The 14,450-nt window shown below is 51.9% G+C and overlaps 1 protein-coding gene and 1 pseudogene across 5 annotated transcripts in view; both read right to left on the bottom strand.

Annotated features, from left to right (window-relative positions):
• Positions 1–14,450, bottom strand: part of ARHGAP44 (Rho GTPase activating protein 44) — a 135,983-nt gene that overhangs the window by 54,574 nt on the left and 66,959 nt on the right. For all 5 annotated transcript variants that reach the window (XM_066264259.1, XM_066264260.1, XM_066264263.1 and 2 more), the window contains exons 5-6: positions 6,814–6,925; positions 3,872–3,948 (exon numbers count right to left, since the gene is read on the bottom strand). In XM_066264259.1, the coding sequence (XP_066120356.1) occupies positions 3,872–3,948; positions 6,814–6,925 (189 nt within the window). The remainder of the gene's footprint in view (positions 1–3,871; positions 3,949–6,813; positions 6,926–14,450) is intronic.
• Positions 13,569–13,666, bottom strand: LOC136327378 (U6 spliceosomal RNA; annotated as a pseudogene).

Genomic DNA, 14,450 nt, shown 5'->3' with positions numbered 1-14,450 from the left:
CTTCCCTGAGTTTACCTCCAACCTTCTCCTCTACAATCTCCCGTTTCTCTTTTAAGCTTCCGTACGACCAGAGGATATTAAGATTTATATAACTGGCTTCTGAAGAAGAGAAGCCAGATCTCCCACAATTGTGTACAGTGACAAATGTACACAATTTAGACCTCACTGCACATTGGCAAAATGTGTTGGATTTGGCAACATCACCAGAGTCGTGGCCGCGTTCAAAGATCCCACTGCAGGGCGGCAGATCAAGATGTACGGATGACACACAGGAAAGGTCCTTCCTATCTTAGAAGGCAGGCTGTGTCTCTACCTGGAACACACCGTTCAGGCTGGATGGTGTGATTCATGCAGGACAGGACAGAACCACGGAAAGCTTTGGTAGTCGGAAGGACAATGTCACAAGGAACAGAATCCACAACCTACAGTCTGCCTACGTGGGGAAGGGGTGTGGGGTGAGGCGGGGAGAACCCCACCATTCCAGGGGCGGGGCGGGCGAGCCCTGCTGTCCGATAGCGTTGCACGTAGCCTCACTCCCACTGTCGTATCTCAGGACGCAGTCCCCACGCTTCCCGAGAGGGGAGGGTCCGGTGACAGGGCAGGACGTCAGGCGAGCTGGCTGCTCCTGCGGCTGTTAGCAGGGTCCTACAAGGCGCCTTCGCTCAGGCCGGACGTGGCTCGTCTGAGGTTAAAGCGGGGAGAAAGAGGGCAACTTTGCCAAGAGAGCAGCTATCACTTTGAGACCCTTAACCTACCCAGGTGGGGGCCCCATCACTGAGGCCGAGGGCTGGACCGTCCGGCGTGGCGATCAACGCAGAGGCTCGAGGGGGACACCCTCCCCGCCGGGCAGCCCGCAACCCCAGCCTCACGACTGCGCACGTGGGCTGTGGGAGACCACCCCGCGATGAAGGAGACGAATCCGGCTTCTCTGAGAATCATCTAAAAGGATGGGGGGGGGGGGTCTGAAACAAACAAACAAACAAAACCCCAACAAAACTATAGGTCCAAACTGAAATTCATAAACAGACACATCTGAAGAGAGGAGGTAAAGATTTCCTTACCAAATTGTAATACACAAGAGAGGAGGAGCTGAAAATATGAAAAAGTTCTTAAGTCCTGGAGCAGACGCCCGAACGCCCCTTCTCTGAGGTGCCAGGGTCTATACAGCACTTGCTGTCACCGTGGAACGCATACGACGGCACGGGATGACCACGGCTGTCACCCAGGGGTAACTCTCCTGCTCGGGAGAGGACAGGACAGAAATCTGTAATGCTGACGGTTGCAATGAGCTTTGATGCTAGACGCTAGCCCTCTGACCGGGCGCCCTGGGCTGGGGTTTGGGTTTTCCTTATCAGAGAGCAAAGACAAGACCTCAGGTCCTCATGGAAGGAAATTACTCTACAAGCCCAGGAGCACGGTGTCCCCTAGCCTCCTAACCGTGGGACAGTCAGCATCTCTTCGGTCCCCTCAAGTGCCCCCCAAAGTCTGGGACTCAACCACTGTCTCATACTGAGTGACAGGACAGGCGGGACGGAGGCCATTCTATGTGGCACAAGGAGGTCACGGTAAGTAACACCAAATCAGTACTGCCCACGCACCCAGTGCGGTCAGGAGAGACCCTCAGGTCAGTCAGGGTCAGAGTAACCGGAGCACCGTTCCAACCCTCCCCTTCCGTGATCACAGGAGGGGGCAGGGCTTCTGGGTCGCAGCCTTACAGGGACAACGGGATCCAATGATGTAACCACACTGGCTTTGCCCCCGGCCTGTTCACGTCTGTTTCCCTGGTGTTGGCAGCGAAGGGCACTGCTCCTCTGCTGACAAAAATGCCATACCATTTCTTTGTTAAATAGATTCATTTTGGAAAAGTGCATCAGCTTTTAAAAGACGCGTAAGCACAGATGACTGGCAGTCACTGAAGTGGACCGACGTTTGGGAAACGTTAACTAGAGAAACCCCTGTTTCTCTGCTGATCAAACCCACTTCTGGTTTGGAGGTGGGTACCGCCTGATATGTTCTGTTGGTCCCAATGCCGAAGGCCTACCCTGTTACAGTGGCAGCCCCCTTTCTAAAGCACGTGAGAAGCACTGTGGTAGCACAGTCTCACCTGCTCTCAGAATGACCTCCCCAGGCAAACCCGCCCACGGGTTGCTTCCTGTCGACAGGCGGGCACGCTATTCTGGGAGTGGAAGTGACATGAAACAAGGTCAGAGGTCTAGAAAGTAGGTGACCTTGATCTTGGTGCTCCCGTTTCTGACTCTCAGTTCCTGACCCTGACTTTGTCCTACATCTCTCGGCCACATAAACTGTTCTTGTTTCTTTTTGTCTCAGGATAATTAAAACAGGCGGGGATGATTATAACTGACCTGCCATGAACCTAAAGTCCATGACATTTGAAGAAGGGAGGTAGAGATTTATTCATGACCCAAACTCTCCTGTTCTACCTACAAGATGGCTTCCCGACAGGGCAGGTGGCTGAGTCTGCTCAGGTCACCGTAACAACAGACCACAGGCTGGGGCGCTGACACAACGGACATTCGTTTCTCACAGCTCTGCAGGCTCTCAGTCCAAGACCAAGGTGCCCCGGCCGGGCTGGGGGTCCAGGAGGGCTCTGCTCCCGGTCTCAGTGGTCTGCCTCTGACCCTGTCTGCACGGGGCCTCTCCTCCGAGTGCACAGAGTGGGGGAGGGGACTGATACTCGTGACCCTGCATCCTTTCACCTTGCAGACGGCACAAGCACGCACAAACCCTCGTGAAAAGTCAACAGGCACCGGCACAACCGGGACACAGGCCCACCACCGTCCAAGCCTTCGGCATGGCCCTGCTGCCACAGGGACGTCCTGGTGGCTTCCAGGACACCGGGGCAGAAGAGTAGTCTTGTCAGAACTTCATGTCTCTCATAGTGGTGTCAGGTGTTCAGGGAACGGCTCCAGGCCGGAGCTCTCTACACCATCAGCTCCAGGAAATGATGAACTGATCCCCAGAATGCAAAACTGTCCCCTCACGATGGACAGGACACATCACCCGTCCACCCTACCACCCTGGTCCCTGCTCCTCCTACCCTCCCCTGCTTCCTTCTACCTCGGCCACGCTGGCCTTCATCCTGTGCCCTGAATACCTCCACCCCACTGCCGCCCGCCCGAGGGCCCGGCACCGCCGCCCCCAGGCCTGAGGACACTCTGTGTCAGAGCTCTGCATGGCTGGCTCCTGCTCGTCATTCATGTCTCAGATCAAGCGTCTTCTCAAAAAAAAGCCTTCTTTGTGTCACCCTCTCTGATGACAAGGTCCCACTCTCTCCAAAACGCCCTTCCAATATCTCCCTGGGCTCATTCTTCCTAAGACCCTCAGCTGCCTGACCTTGTCTCGTGTCTGTGTGTGTGTGTGTGCGCACGCGTGTGCGTACATGTGTGTACGTGTGTGTGTACGTGTGCGTGTGCATGCATGTGTGTGTGTGTGCGTGCATGTGTGTGTACGTGTGTGTACGTGTGCGTGTGCGTGCATGTGTGTGTACGTGTGTGTACGTGTGCGTGTGCGTGCATGTGTGTGTGCGTGTGTGTGTGCGTGCATGTGTGCGTGCGTGCATGTGTGTGCGTGTGCGTGCATGTGTGTGCGTGTGTGTGTGTGTCTGTGTGTGTGTGTGTGTTCACCTGTCTGGGTCGGTCTCCCGAACGAGACCCATGTCCTCCATGAGCGTGGGGGCCCCGTGAATCTCTCTGCTCACTGCTCTTCCCTTGGTGCCCGGCACACAGCGGGCGCTAAGAAAAACCCTGGGGAATAAAAACACACCGCCACGCACAAGCGGCCACCCCCACTCCAGACACGATCGCTGTTCCTTCCGAGAAGCAGGAAGCGAAAGGGAAGGCGCCCGACGTACCTCGTGCGTGAGGAGTCCATGTCGAGCACCAGCTTGGCTAAGTGTTTCCTCTGCTTTTGAATGTTTGGGATTTCCACCTGTGGGTGCGGGAGAGAAAGGACACCGTCACATGGACGCTCAAGATAAATTCTCTGACGGACAGCCACACCACCAGCTGGCTGGAGGTCTCTCGAACCTTATTGTTAGATAAACGCCTGACTCCTTTTCCTGCGCTAAAGCTCTGCTCACCTTCCCTGGACACCTGCCAGGAGCCCCCTGGGCCGTCTCAGAGGTCCCGTGGCCCCCGCTCACTCAGGCCTAGTGCCTCCCGGTCTCCTCGGCCGGCAAAGAGTCCTGTCCGCTAGCGTGAGGGCCCACGCGGTGGGGGCGGGGGAGAAGCAGATCTGACACAGACCCAACTCAAACCAGACAGCAGCAGAATGAGAACGGGTCTCAGGAGACCTGAGGTGCCACAGGGAATAAGACGCCCCCCCCCCCACAAAGTCAATGATGAACAAACACAGCCACGGCTTTTCTCGGCGATGAGACGCTGCTCCACTGCCGTCCGATGTGGATGCTCGTTGTATCAATACATTTTTATTTCTAAAAGTGACCGAACTGAACATTCCAGGGAGGGATCTTTGGTTCCAGGCCCAGAAAAAAATGTGGGGCAGGATGTGAGGATTTAAAAAGAAAACTGACCATAATTAAGCCAAAGTCACCTCAGGCTGTGGCTTTTTATGGAAGAGAAAAATGTGAAGGAGACCCGGTGTCCTGCAGTGTCCTCTGTCCACTCTGCTGGGCAGGGGCGGGCAGAGCAATGGGCTGAGGAGGACTTCTGGCAGGAAGAAGGACAGGGTCTTGGGCAGCCCACGCACAGGGCCCACAGGCAGAGCTCGGAGTGACGCAGACGCCTCGGTTGAACGAGCAAGCTCGGTGCCCAGGCCGCACCTGCCCTGTGGATTTCCTCCCGGGGCGGGGGTGCCCGAGCCCTGTGATAAAGAACAGAGGGCCTCTGTCCTACTGACGGTCGAGGCTGGAGATCAGCTGGAATAGTTTGGCATCTGAGCAGCCGGAGCTGGTCTACATCTGAGCAGCAGGAGCTGGTCTACATCTGAGCCCACACCTCGGACTTTTCTCTTTGATGCTTTCAGGCACGTAAGCGATCACTGTCCCTTGCACGTCTGTCCCAGAAGCAGCAGCAGGACAGGCAGAGGCACGGGGGATGGTCCAGAAAGGAAACCAGACGTGGTCCAGAGAGCACCCACATGTGGCTAGGGGCCATTTTACACTCAAATGAAAAAAAAAACCCTACATAATTAAAAATTCAGTTCTTCAGTACATGAAACACATTCCAAAAGCTCAAAAGCCACAGAAGGGAGACGTGGACCCAGCAGACGACCTGTGCAGACGTGGACCCGTGCAGACGTGGACCTGTGCAGACGTGGACCCACGTGGACGTGGACCCGGGCAGACGTGGACCCGGGCAGACGTGGACCCGTGCAGACGTGGACCCACGTGGACGTGGACCCGGGCAGATGTGGACCCGCGCAGATGTGGGCCCGGGCAGACGTGGACCTGGGCGGACGTGGACCCACGTGGACGTGGACACGGGCAGACGTGGACCCGGGCAGACGTGGACCCACGTGGACGTGGACCCGGGCAGACGACCCGGGCAGACGTGGACCCGCGCAGATGTGGGCCCGGGCAGACGTGGACCCGGGCAGACGTGGACCCACGTGGACATGGACCCACGTGGACGTGGACCCGTGCAGACGTGGACCCGGGTGGATGTGGACCCGGGCGGACGTGGACCCGTGCAGACGTGGACCCGGGCGGACGTGGACCCACGTGGACGTGGACCCGGGCAGACGTGGACCCGTGCAGACGTGGACCCACACAGACGTGGACCCGGGCGGACGTGGACCCGGGCGGACGTGGACCCGCGCAGACGTAGGCTCATGCAGACATGAGCCCTTCCATTGCAGTGGGCAGTTCGATGGGCCAGCACCAGCTAGCCTGTGTGTAACCAATCACAGACATCCAGGAGGAGGTCCAGGGTCAGGAGAAATGAGATTCCCCCAACCACTTCCTGTCTTACACGTTTGAAGCTAGCAAAATGATCACACAGACATGAACGTTTCTTCTTAATAAAACAGTTCTGTTTAGCATCCTTTGAAGCCCAAGAGAAGGGACCTATATAAACCAGGGGTCCCCAAACTACGGCCCGCGGGCCACATGAGGCCCCCTGAGGCCATTTATCCGGCCCCCACTGCACTTCTGGAAGGGGCACCTCTTTCATTGGTGGTCAGTGAGAGGAGCATAGTTCCCATTGAAATATTGGTCAGTTTGTTGATTTAAATTTACTTGTTCTTTATTTTAAATATTGTATTTGTTCCCGTTTTGTTTTTTTACTTTAAAATAAGATATGTGCAGTGTGCATAGGGATTTGTTCATAGTTTTTTTTATAGTCCGGACCTCCAACGGTCTGAGGGACAGTGAACTGGCCCCCTGTGTAAAAAGTTTGGGGACCCCTGATCTAAACAAACTGCAAGAGGCCCCACAGAGTCTCTGGGAGGCGGCCCCCAGCCCCCGTGAGGAGGGGCTGTCGTCCGTTTCACTGAAGCCTGCAGTGGCTGGAGGGCAGGGGTGATGACGGCAGCGGGGACCCTGGTGGGGAAGGAGGCATCGCCACCAGCTCTGCCCCTTTGCCCCTGGGGTGCCAACAGAGAGGGCGGCGGGTGGCAGAGATGGCAGCAAACATTCCGAGGGTCCCCTGTGGGCGACTGTGACTCTGTGGTTGGGCGGTAGCAACCCCGACAGAAAGCAGCGTCACACGGTAGGGTAGGGCCGAGGGACGGGAACAGTAGTGAGACCGGAGTGGGCCGACCACAGGGCCCCGCTCTGCCCCCCCTTGCGGGCTCTGTCCCCCCTTGTGGGCGTAGCCTCCCGCCGCGTCTCACCTCCGCCAGCAGAAAGAGGGGCTCGATCACGTCTCTCTCTATTTGCAGCTCAAAGTGAATCAGCTCCTGGGCCAGCTTGTCCTCTGTCTCTCCGCAGAGCTTCAGCATCTTCCTGCAACAGAAGGAGGGATATCCACGGTGAATGCCCTAGAAAGCAGGATGTCGCCAGCGGCACACTGTCATCACCTCCTGGCTGGGCATGTTTTCATGAGACGCTGTTAACAAAGTGGGTGATTTCCCTGGTTGGTCCCGGGGACCAGCGTGCTCCATCCATGTCCATTTCTGAAATGACCAGTCTTTAAAGTGGTGCTAGTCCCCACTGGGCTCCCAGGGCACAGGGGTCACACAGGGAAACAGAGAGCGATGCAGAGGGGACAGACCACACGCGCGGAACCCCCAGGTGCTCCGTCTCCCCTGGGGGCACCGGACATGCTGGCTCGAGTCAGTGCAGGAGCACACCACCACCACCACCGGCACACCCAAACTCAACTTCCTTTCTGTCTTTGGGAAAACTTTCCATAGGCTCTAATAGATATTTTCTAATAGAAAATAAAATAAAGAAAGAAAGAACTCTCCTACGCCATAAGAACATACTCAATGCCTACAGAGAGGCATGCCCTTCAGTTCTGGAACGTTCTTTCAGAGCAGTTAGTTCATTATGGTTATTACTATTAAATCTACTTATCTCTCTCCTTCCCTCAGAACTCGTCACTGAGGCCTCAAACCTCCTGCTCTACGTTTCCAACTTTTCTACATATTCACCACGTGGTCACCTTCTTGCTCCCTTTCTAGATTTCTCCAATTTTTATTTGCCAAAGCCACAACAAATGTCCTGTTTCCACCTTTGATCAGCTTTCTTTTGATCATGGAATGTTTTTTCTATAAATATTTTTATGAACAACCTATTTTTTTCTATGGAAGAGACGCGTTATTTTCTCTTCCCACTTGAAAATGTAAGTGAGGGTCTTTCCTGAAACCTTCTCCCTGCTGCAACAGCTACTTCTTCTTGATGTGACTCTTGGGTGATTTTCCCAGCTGCTTCGGTATCTAGGTTCCAGATGTCCGCTGACCTCTGGCGCCGGTCTGATGAAGGGTGGGACCCGTGAGTGACGCTCGTCAGCTGTGAGCCCTCCATCTGTAGGACGGACGGTCCAGCGGGGCCACTCGTGGGAGCACTGCCCAGTTCAGTGTCTTTGGGTCCTTAGTTCATTCCTGTTGGGCTGGCCGGACACCTCATAGAAGACTCTTCTAATACGTGCTTAGAAAGTAGAGGCCAGAGGTCTGCATGTACCCTTCTCTGGGGTCCCCCCATCAACAGAAGCTGTTTTATCCCCTCCAGAGAATAACGCTCAGGAATTCAGCTGGGATTAGGGGTGAGGAGATGAGTCTCCCAGAGGTGAGCTACGTGCTGGTGTTGAGTGGTCCGTGTGGTACCTGCCTAGCTGTCTATCCATATTATTTCAATCGCTTCCCTGTCCTCAAAGCCCCCCCCCCTGCCAGAGCTGCCTGAGGCCCCCATCCTGAGCCTTGTAAGTTTTTCAAAGAGTAAATGGTGTCGCTTCTCTGTATTTCCGCCGTGGGAGTCCGATTTCGTGAGCCTGCTAGAAGTCAGTTCCCAGCCGATCATATGCTTTACAGCTCACCTGTTGTTGCTCTCGTCTTCTCTCGTTTCTCCTGCCTTTTTTGGGTTTATGTCATTTAAGGGGGGGAAAAATCTTTTGTTGTAGTGGATTGGGAAGGGAACAGCATTAGATGTGTGTGTTTAGTCCACGATCTTTACCGAGAATCCTGCCTCTCTTTACTCCTGAGCCTGCTGTGTCACGAGTTAGGTGTGACTCTTAGAAATCACGTGGGATGTCGTGTTTATCCACCTGAGAGTCTCTGCATGATAAACAGTTAAGTTTCTTCCATTTACATCTCCAGTGATTCAAGATACATGCAGCAATTACTAGTACCTTCATTTTCTGTCTTCTATTTAGTATGCTTTTCTTTACTTATTCTTTTTTCTCTTTTAGTCTTCTATTTTTTTTCTATTTTATTTCCCTTTTTATCCTTTTACTAGTTTTGAAGTTATACAAACTATTTCTCGTCTCTTTTGTGGTCACTTACTTTTCTCACAGGCACATTTACCTTAAAGGTCATATCCTTACCCTCCTTGCAAACAATGTAAGAAGGTCAAACACTAATTTCCTTCCCAATGTTTTCGTGTTATTATTCTCTAGTATTTTAGTATCACTTTGCTTTAAACTCTCACCAAATCAATCATTATTCCATCACTACCGTTAATTCAACATTTATTTATATTTATTTATGCTGAAAGGGAGCAGAATACGCCACCTGCAATACACCACAAGGGCACAAGGATTATTTTGAGCCGAAGGCAACTAAGAGGAAGTCGCTGTCACGCCTCACTTGCCTAAACGCAGCACATAAATTGGTAAGAGTCCCTCTTCCCTCTCTGTACCAAGAAGGACACAAGTTAATCACCAGAGATAACTCTAGACTCTTATCAGCCTAGAGAAATAACAAACTTTACTAATGACCTCTTATCTTCCATAAGTTTCCCCCTACATTTGCCTTCCCATAATTTGTTGCCCTAGAAACCCAAATTTCTCTTCCTTTGTTTTGCCACTTCTCTAAAAGTTTTCTTAAGATGCTATATAAGCCCAAGTTCTCGCCAGCCCTTTGAGTTACTAATGATTGAGTTCTCTGTGTACACACTGCACAGGAAGAGGCAGATTAAAGTCGGTTGAGACCCCAGGCGCAGAAGAAAATATTGGGCCCCCTTAAAAAAATAGAGAGAGACAGGGAAAATAAAAAGACATGTTAACCATATATTTAAATAAATAAATAATATTATGGACGGTTCATGTTAAAATTGCACATAAGAAACCAAACTTGGTGTTATTAGAAAAAAGTATAAAGTTGGGGTTTCGCGGGGCCTTTTGGAAGTTGGGGCCCAGGACACGTGCCCGGTGTGCCCGCCTTTAAATCCGCCTCTGTGCGCACATGGTAATAAAATTGGCATGTTTTTCTCTTGTTCATCTGTCGTTTGCCAATTTAGTTTGGAGTGCCACAGTAAGGCAACCTAAAATGAGTAGAGAAAAAAATAATTTTTTCTCATCCCCATACCACATTCGCTTTAAAAAAATTGTTTTTATTGAATTGACTGGGGGTGACATCAGTTAATAAAATGATACAGGTTTCAGGTGTAGAATTCTACAACACATCATCTGCATACCCCATTGTGTGCTCCCCACCCCCCATTGAGTCTCCCTCCATCACTCTCCATCCCCCTCGCCCTCCCTCATCGAGTCTCCCTCCATCACTCTCCATCCCCCTTGCCCTCCCCCATCGAGTCTCCCTCCATCACCGTCCTCCCTCGCCCTCCCCCATCGAGTCTCCCTCCATCACTCTCCATCCCCCTTGCCCTCCCCCATCGAGTCTCCCTCCATCACCGTCCATCCCCCCTTGCCCTCCTCCATCGAGTCTCCCTCCATCACCATCCATCCTCCCTCGCCCTCCCCCATCGAGTCTTCCTCCATCACCGTCCACCCCCTCGCCCTTCCCCATCGAGTCTCTCTCCATCACCGTCCTCCCTTGCCCTCCCCCATCTAGTCTCCCTCCATCACTGTCCACCCCCCTCGCCCTCCCCCATCGAGTCTCCCTCCATCACCGTCCTCCCTTGCCCTCCCCCATCGAGTCCCCCTCCATCACTGTCCACCCCCCTCGCCCTTCCCCATCGAGTCTCCCTCCATCATTCTCCATCCCCCTCACCCTCCCCATCGAATCTCCCTCCATCACCGTCCAGCCCCCTCGCCCTCCCCCATCGAGTCTCCCTCCATCACCCTCCATCCCCCCTCGCCCTCCCTCATCGAGTCTCCCTCCATCACCCTCCATCCTCCCTCGCCCTCCCCCATCGAGTCTTCCTCCATCACCGTCCACCCCCTCGCCCTCCCCCATCGAGTCTCCCTCCATCACTGTCCACCCCCTCCCCCTCCCCCATCAAGTCTCCCTCCATCACTGTCCACCCCCTCCCCCATCAAGTCTCCCTCCATCACCGTCCACCCCCCTCGCCCACCCCATCGAGTCTCCTTCCATCACCGTCCACCCCCCTCACCCTCCCCCATCGAGTCTTCCTCCATCACCGTCCACCCCCCTCGCCCTCCCCCATCGAGTCTCCCTCCATCACCGTCCACCCCCCTCGCCCTCCCCCATCGAGTCTCCTTCCATCACCATCCACCCCCCTCACCCTCCCCCATCAAGTCTTCCTCCATCACCGTCCACCCCCCTCGCCCTCCCCCATCGAGTCTCCCTCCATCACCGTCCACCCTCTCGCCCTCCCCCATGGAGTCTCCCTCCATCACCATCCATCCCCCCTCGCCCTCCCCCATCGAGTCTTCCTCCATCACCGTCCACCCCCTCACCCTCCCCCATCGAGTCTCCCTCCATCACCCTCCACCCCCCTCGCCCTCCCCCATCGAGTCTTCCTCCATCACGTCCACCCCCTCCTCCTCCCCCATCGAGTCTCCCTCCATCACCGTCCACCCCCTCCCCCTCCCCCATCGAGTCTCCCTCCATCACCCTCCACCCCCCTCGCCCTCCCCCATCGAGTCTTCCTCCATCACGTCCACCCCCTCCTCCTCCCCCATCGAGTCTTCCTCCATCACCGTCCACCCCCTCCCCCTCCCCCATCGAGTCTCCCTCCATCACCGTCCTCCCTCGCCCTCCCCCATCGAGTCTCCCTCCATCACCGTCCTCCCTCGCCCTCCCCCATCGAGTCTCCCTCCATCACCGTCCACCCCCCTCGCCCTCCCCCACCTCCCTGTTTCCCTCCTGAAATCTCCAGTGTTGTCTGTGTCTATAAGTTTTTTCTTTGCTTAATCCCTTCACTTTTTCATCCAGCCCCCCAGCCCCCTCCCCTCTAACAGCTGTCTGTCTGTTCTCTCTGTCTATGAGTCCATTTCTATTGTGTCTGTTCATTTATTTGGTTCGTTAGGCGCCATCTTGCTATTTCTTTTAAATGTGATCTTGCCACATGCATTTTATTCCATTTTTCTGGACATAACCTATTTCACATAAACTTAAGTAGTTCTTTCAGTGAAAAGATATGAGTAGTAAGTTCTCTCAATCTTTGCCTGAAAATACTGCTATGCTCCTTGAGTAATAATTTAGTCTATCATAGAATCTTCTATGCTTATATTTTTGCTCAATACTTGAAGATTTACCCCCATTATTTCTTGATATTTATTTCAGCTGATGAGTCAAGAGTCTGTTATTAGTCTCATTGCTCTTTTATATCTACTATTCATTTTCTCTACTTAAATCTATTTATTTATTTATTTTTCCTTTGGTTAATAATCCCCAGTTTTACTATACATTGTGTCCACGGGTAAACCTCTTTGTGTTAATCTTAATCAGGACGTTCTGTGCTTCTTAAATCTAAAGACTATGTCAGGGGTAGTCAACCTTTTTATACCCACCGCCCACTTTTGTATCTCTGTTAGTAGTAAAATTTTCTAACTGCCCACCAGTTCCACAGTCATGGTGATTTATAAAGTAGGCAAGTAACTTTATAAAATTTATAAAGCAGAATTACAGCAAGTTAAAGCAAAGTACTTTATGTCGGATTTTCACTAAGTTTGGAGGAATAAATCTTTATAAAACAACTTACTATAGCTAAATCTATCTCTTTATTTATACTTTGGTTGCTCCACTACCGCCCACCATGAAAGCTGGAACGCCCACTAGTGGACAGTAAGGACCAGGTTGACTACCACTGGACTGTGTCTTTCTTCAAATCTAAAACCTAGAAGAGAGAAATTCAAGCACAAATTTCCTTCTCCAGATCTTCTTGTCCAGGCACTACTGTTGGACACAGTTTCGTATTGTATCAGCCATGCTGCTTGTTTACTAACGCCGACATCCTTGTCTCTCACCCCTCGCTCTGTTCATTCTAAGTGGTAACGTCAGGCCTGTTGAAAGTTCACTAATTCTCTGCAGGGGTCGGCACACTCATTAGTCAGCAGAGCCAAATATCAACAGTACAACGATTGAAATTTCTTTTGAGAGTCACATTTTTTAAACTTAAACTATCTAGGTAGGTACATTCCTTATCGATGTAGCGCCCGCACGTGGTATTTTGTGGAAGAGCCTCACTCAAGGGGCCAAAGAGCTGCATGTGGCTCGCCACGGTTTGCCAACCACTGCTCTATGGGAATGCAATTTTCACTTGATCACCGTTAAGTTTTTAAATGATAATAAGTATAATATGAATTTTAGAAAGTTCAGTTGGTTTTTTTCTTTTGATTCTGACTATTCTTTTTTCTTCACACTGTTTGATTCATTCATCAAGGTTTATTTTGTCCTTAATTTTTTATTTACTTTATTTCATTATAAAAATTAAACTTCACAGGGTGATAGGGGTCAATGAGAGTACACAGGCTTCAGGCAAACATGTTTATAGCATTTGAACTGTTGATTATGTTGTATACTTGAATGTATATCATCCAAAATCAAATCATCTTCCGTCACCTTATATTTGTCCTCTTTCTCCCCTCCCCCCACCCCTCCCCCACATTCTTCTCCCCCATGTCCCCCTCCCCCGGCCCTTAATTTTGAAACTGACATATAACAGTGTATTAGTTTCAGGTGTACAGACCAATGACTCTATCTCTGTCCATGCTGCAAAATGATCACCACAAGAGTCTAGTTAATATTTATCACCAGAGATAGCTACAAAAGCTTTTTTCCTTAAACTTCAGGAATGCTTCCCAAATTCATCCCTGTCCAGGGGCCGTGCAAATCTTCTCTGTATTGTTCCAGTGTCAATATACGCGTTGCCAGAGCAAACAGTGTCCTCACTTAATTCCCAAATTTCATTTTAAACTTAATGATTTTATATTTCCTTTCATTCTGTTCTATTATTTTTAGTTCTGAGGGCACTGACCCCCCCCCACCACCACTCATTGTGCCGGGAGAGTCTCTCTTGGGTCAATTCTATTTTTAGTTTGTTTTTATTATGAGCCCCAAACCAGCAAGTGTTGCTCTGGGAATCCCATGAGTTCTGACAGCTGACATGAAGAGGATTCATATTTGCCTTTACAGGCGCCCTAGGGATTTAAAAAAAATTTCCCTTCTTTTTCAAGTGAGAGGAGGGGAGATAGAGAGACAGATTCCTGCATGTGCCCCGGCCAGGATCCACCCGGCAACCCCCATCTGGGGCCGATGCTCTGCCCATTTGGGGCCATGCTCACAACCAAGCTATTGTTAGTGCTTAAGGCAGCTCCACAGAGCCATCCTCAGCATCCGGGGTCAATGTACTTGAATCAATTGTGCCATGGCTGTGGGAGTGGAAGAGAGAGAGAGAGAGAGAAAGACAGAGAAAGAGAAAGGGAAGGGGGAGGAGTGGAGAAGCAGATGGGCACTTCTTGTGTGTGCCCTGACCAGGAATCGAACCCAGGACATCCACACACCCAGCCAATGCTCTACCACTGAGCCATCTGGCCACAGCCTTTTACTTTAAAAAAATTTTTTTATTGATTTTAGAGAGAGAGACAAAAACATTAATCTGTTCTTGGATGTGCCAGGGATCAAACTGGCACCCTCTGTGCATCAGGACAAGGCTCTGACCAGCT

The sequence above is a fragment of the Saccopteryx bilineata genome, chromosome 2 (assembly GCF_036850765.1).
Source record: "Saccopteryx bilineata isolate mSacBil1 chromosome 2, mSacBil1_pri_phased_curated, whole genome shotgun sequence".
In the NCBI taxonomy this organism is placed as follows: domain Eukaryota; kingdom Metazoa; phylum Chordata; class Mammalia; order Chiroptera; family Emballonuridae; genus Saccopteryx; species Saccopteryx bilineata.
Note: the sequence above shows the minus strand (reverse complement) of the source record. Positions and strands in the feature narration are given on the sequence as shown.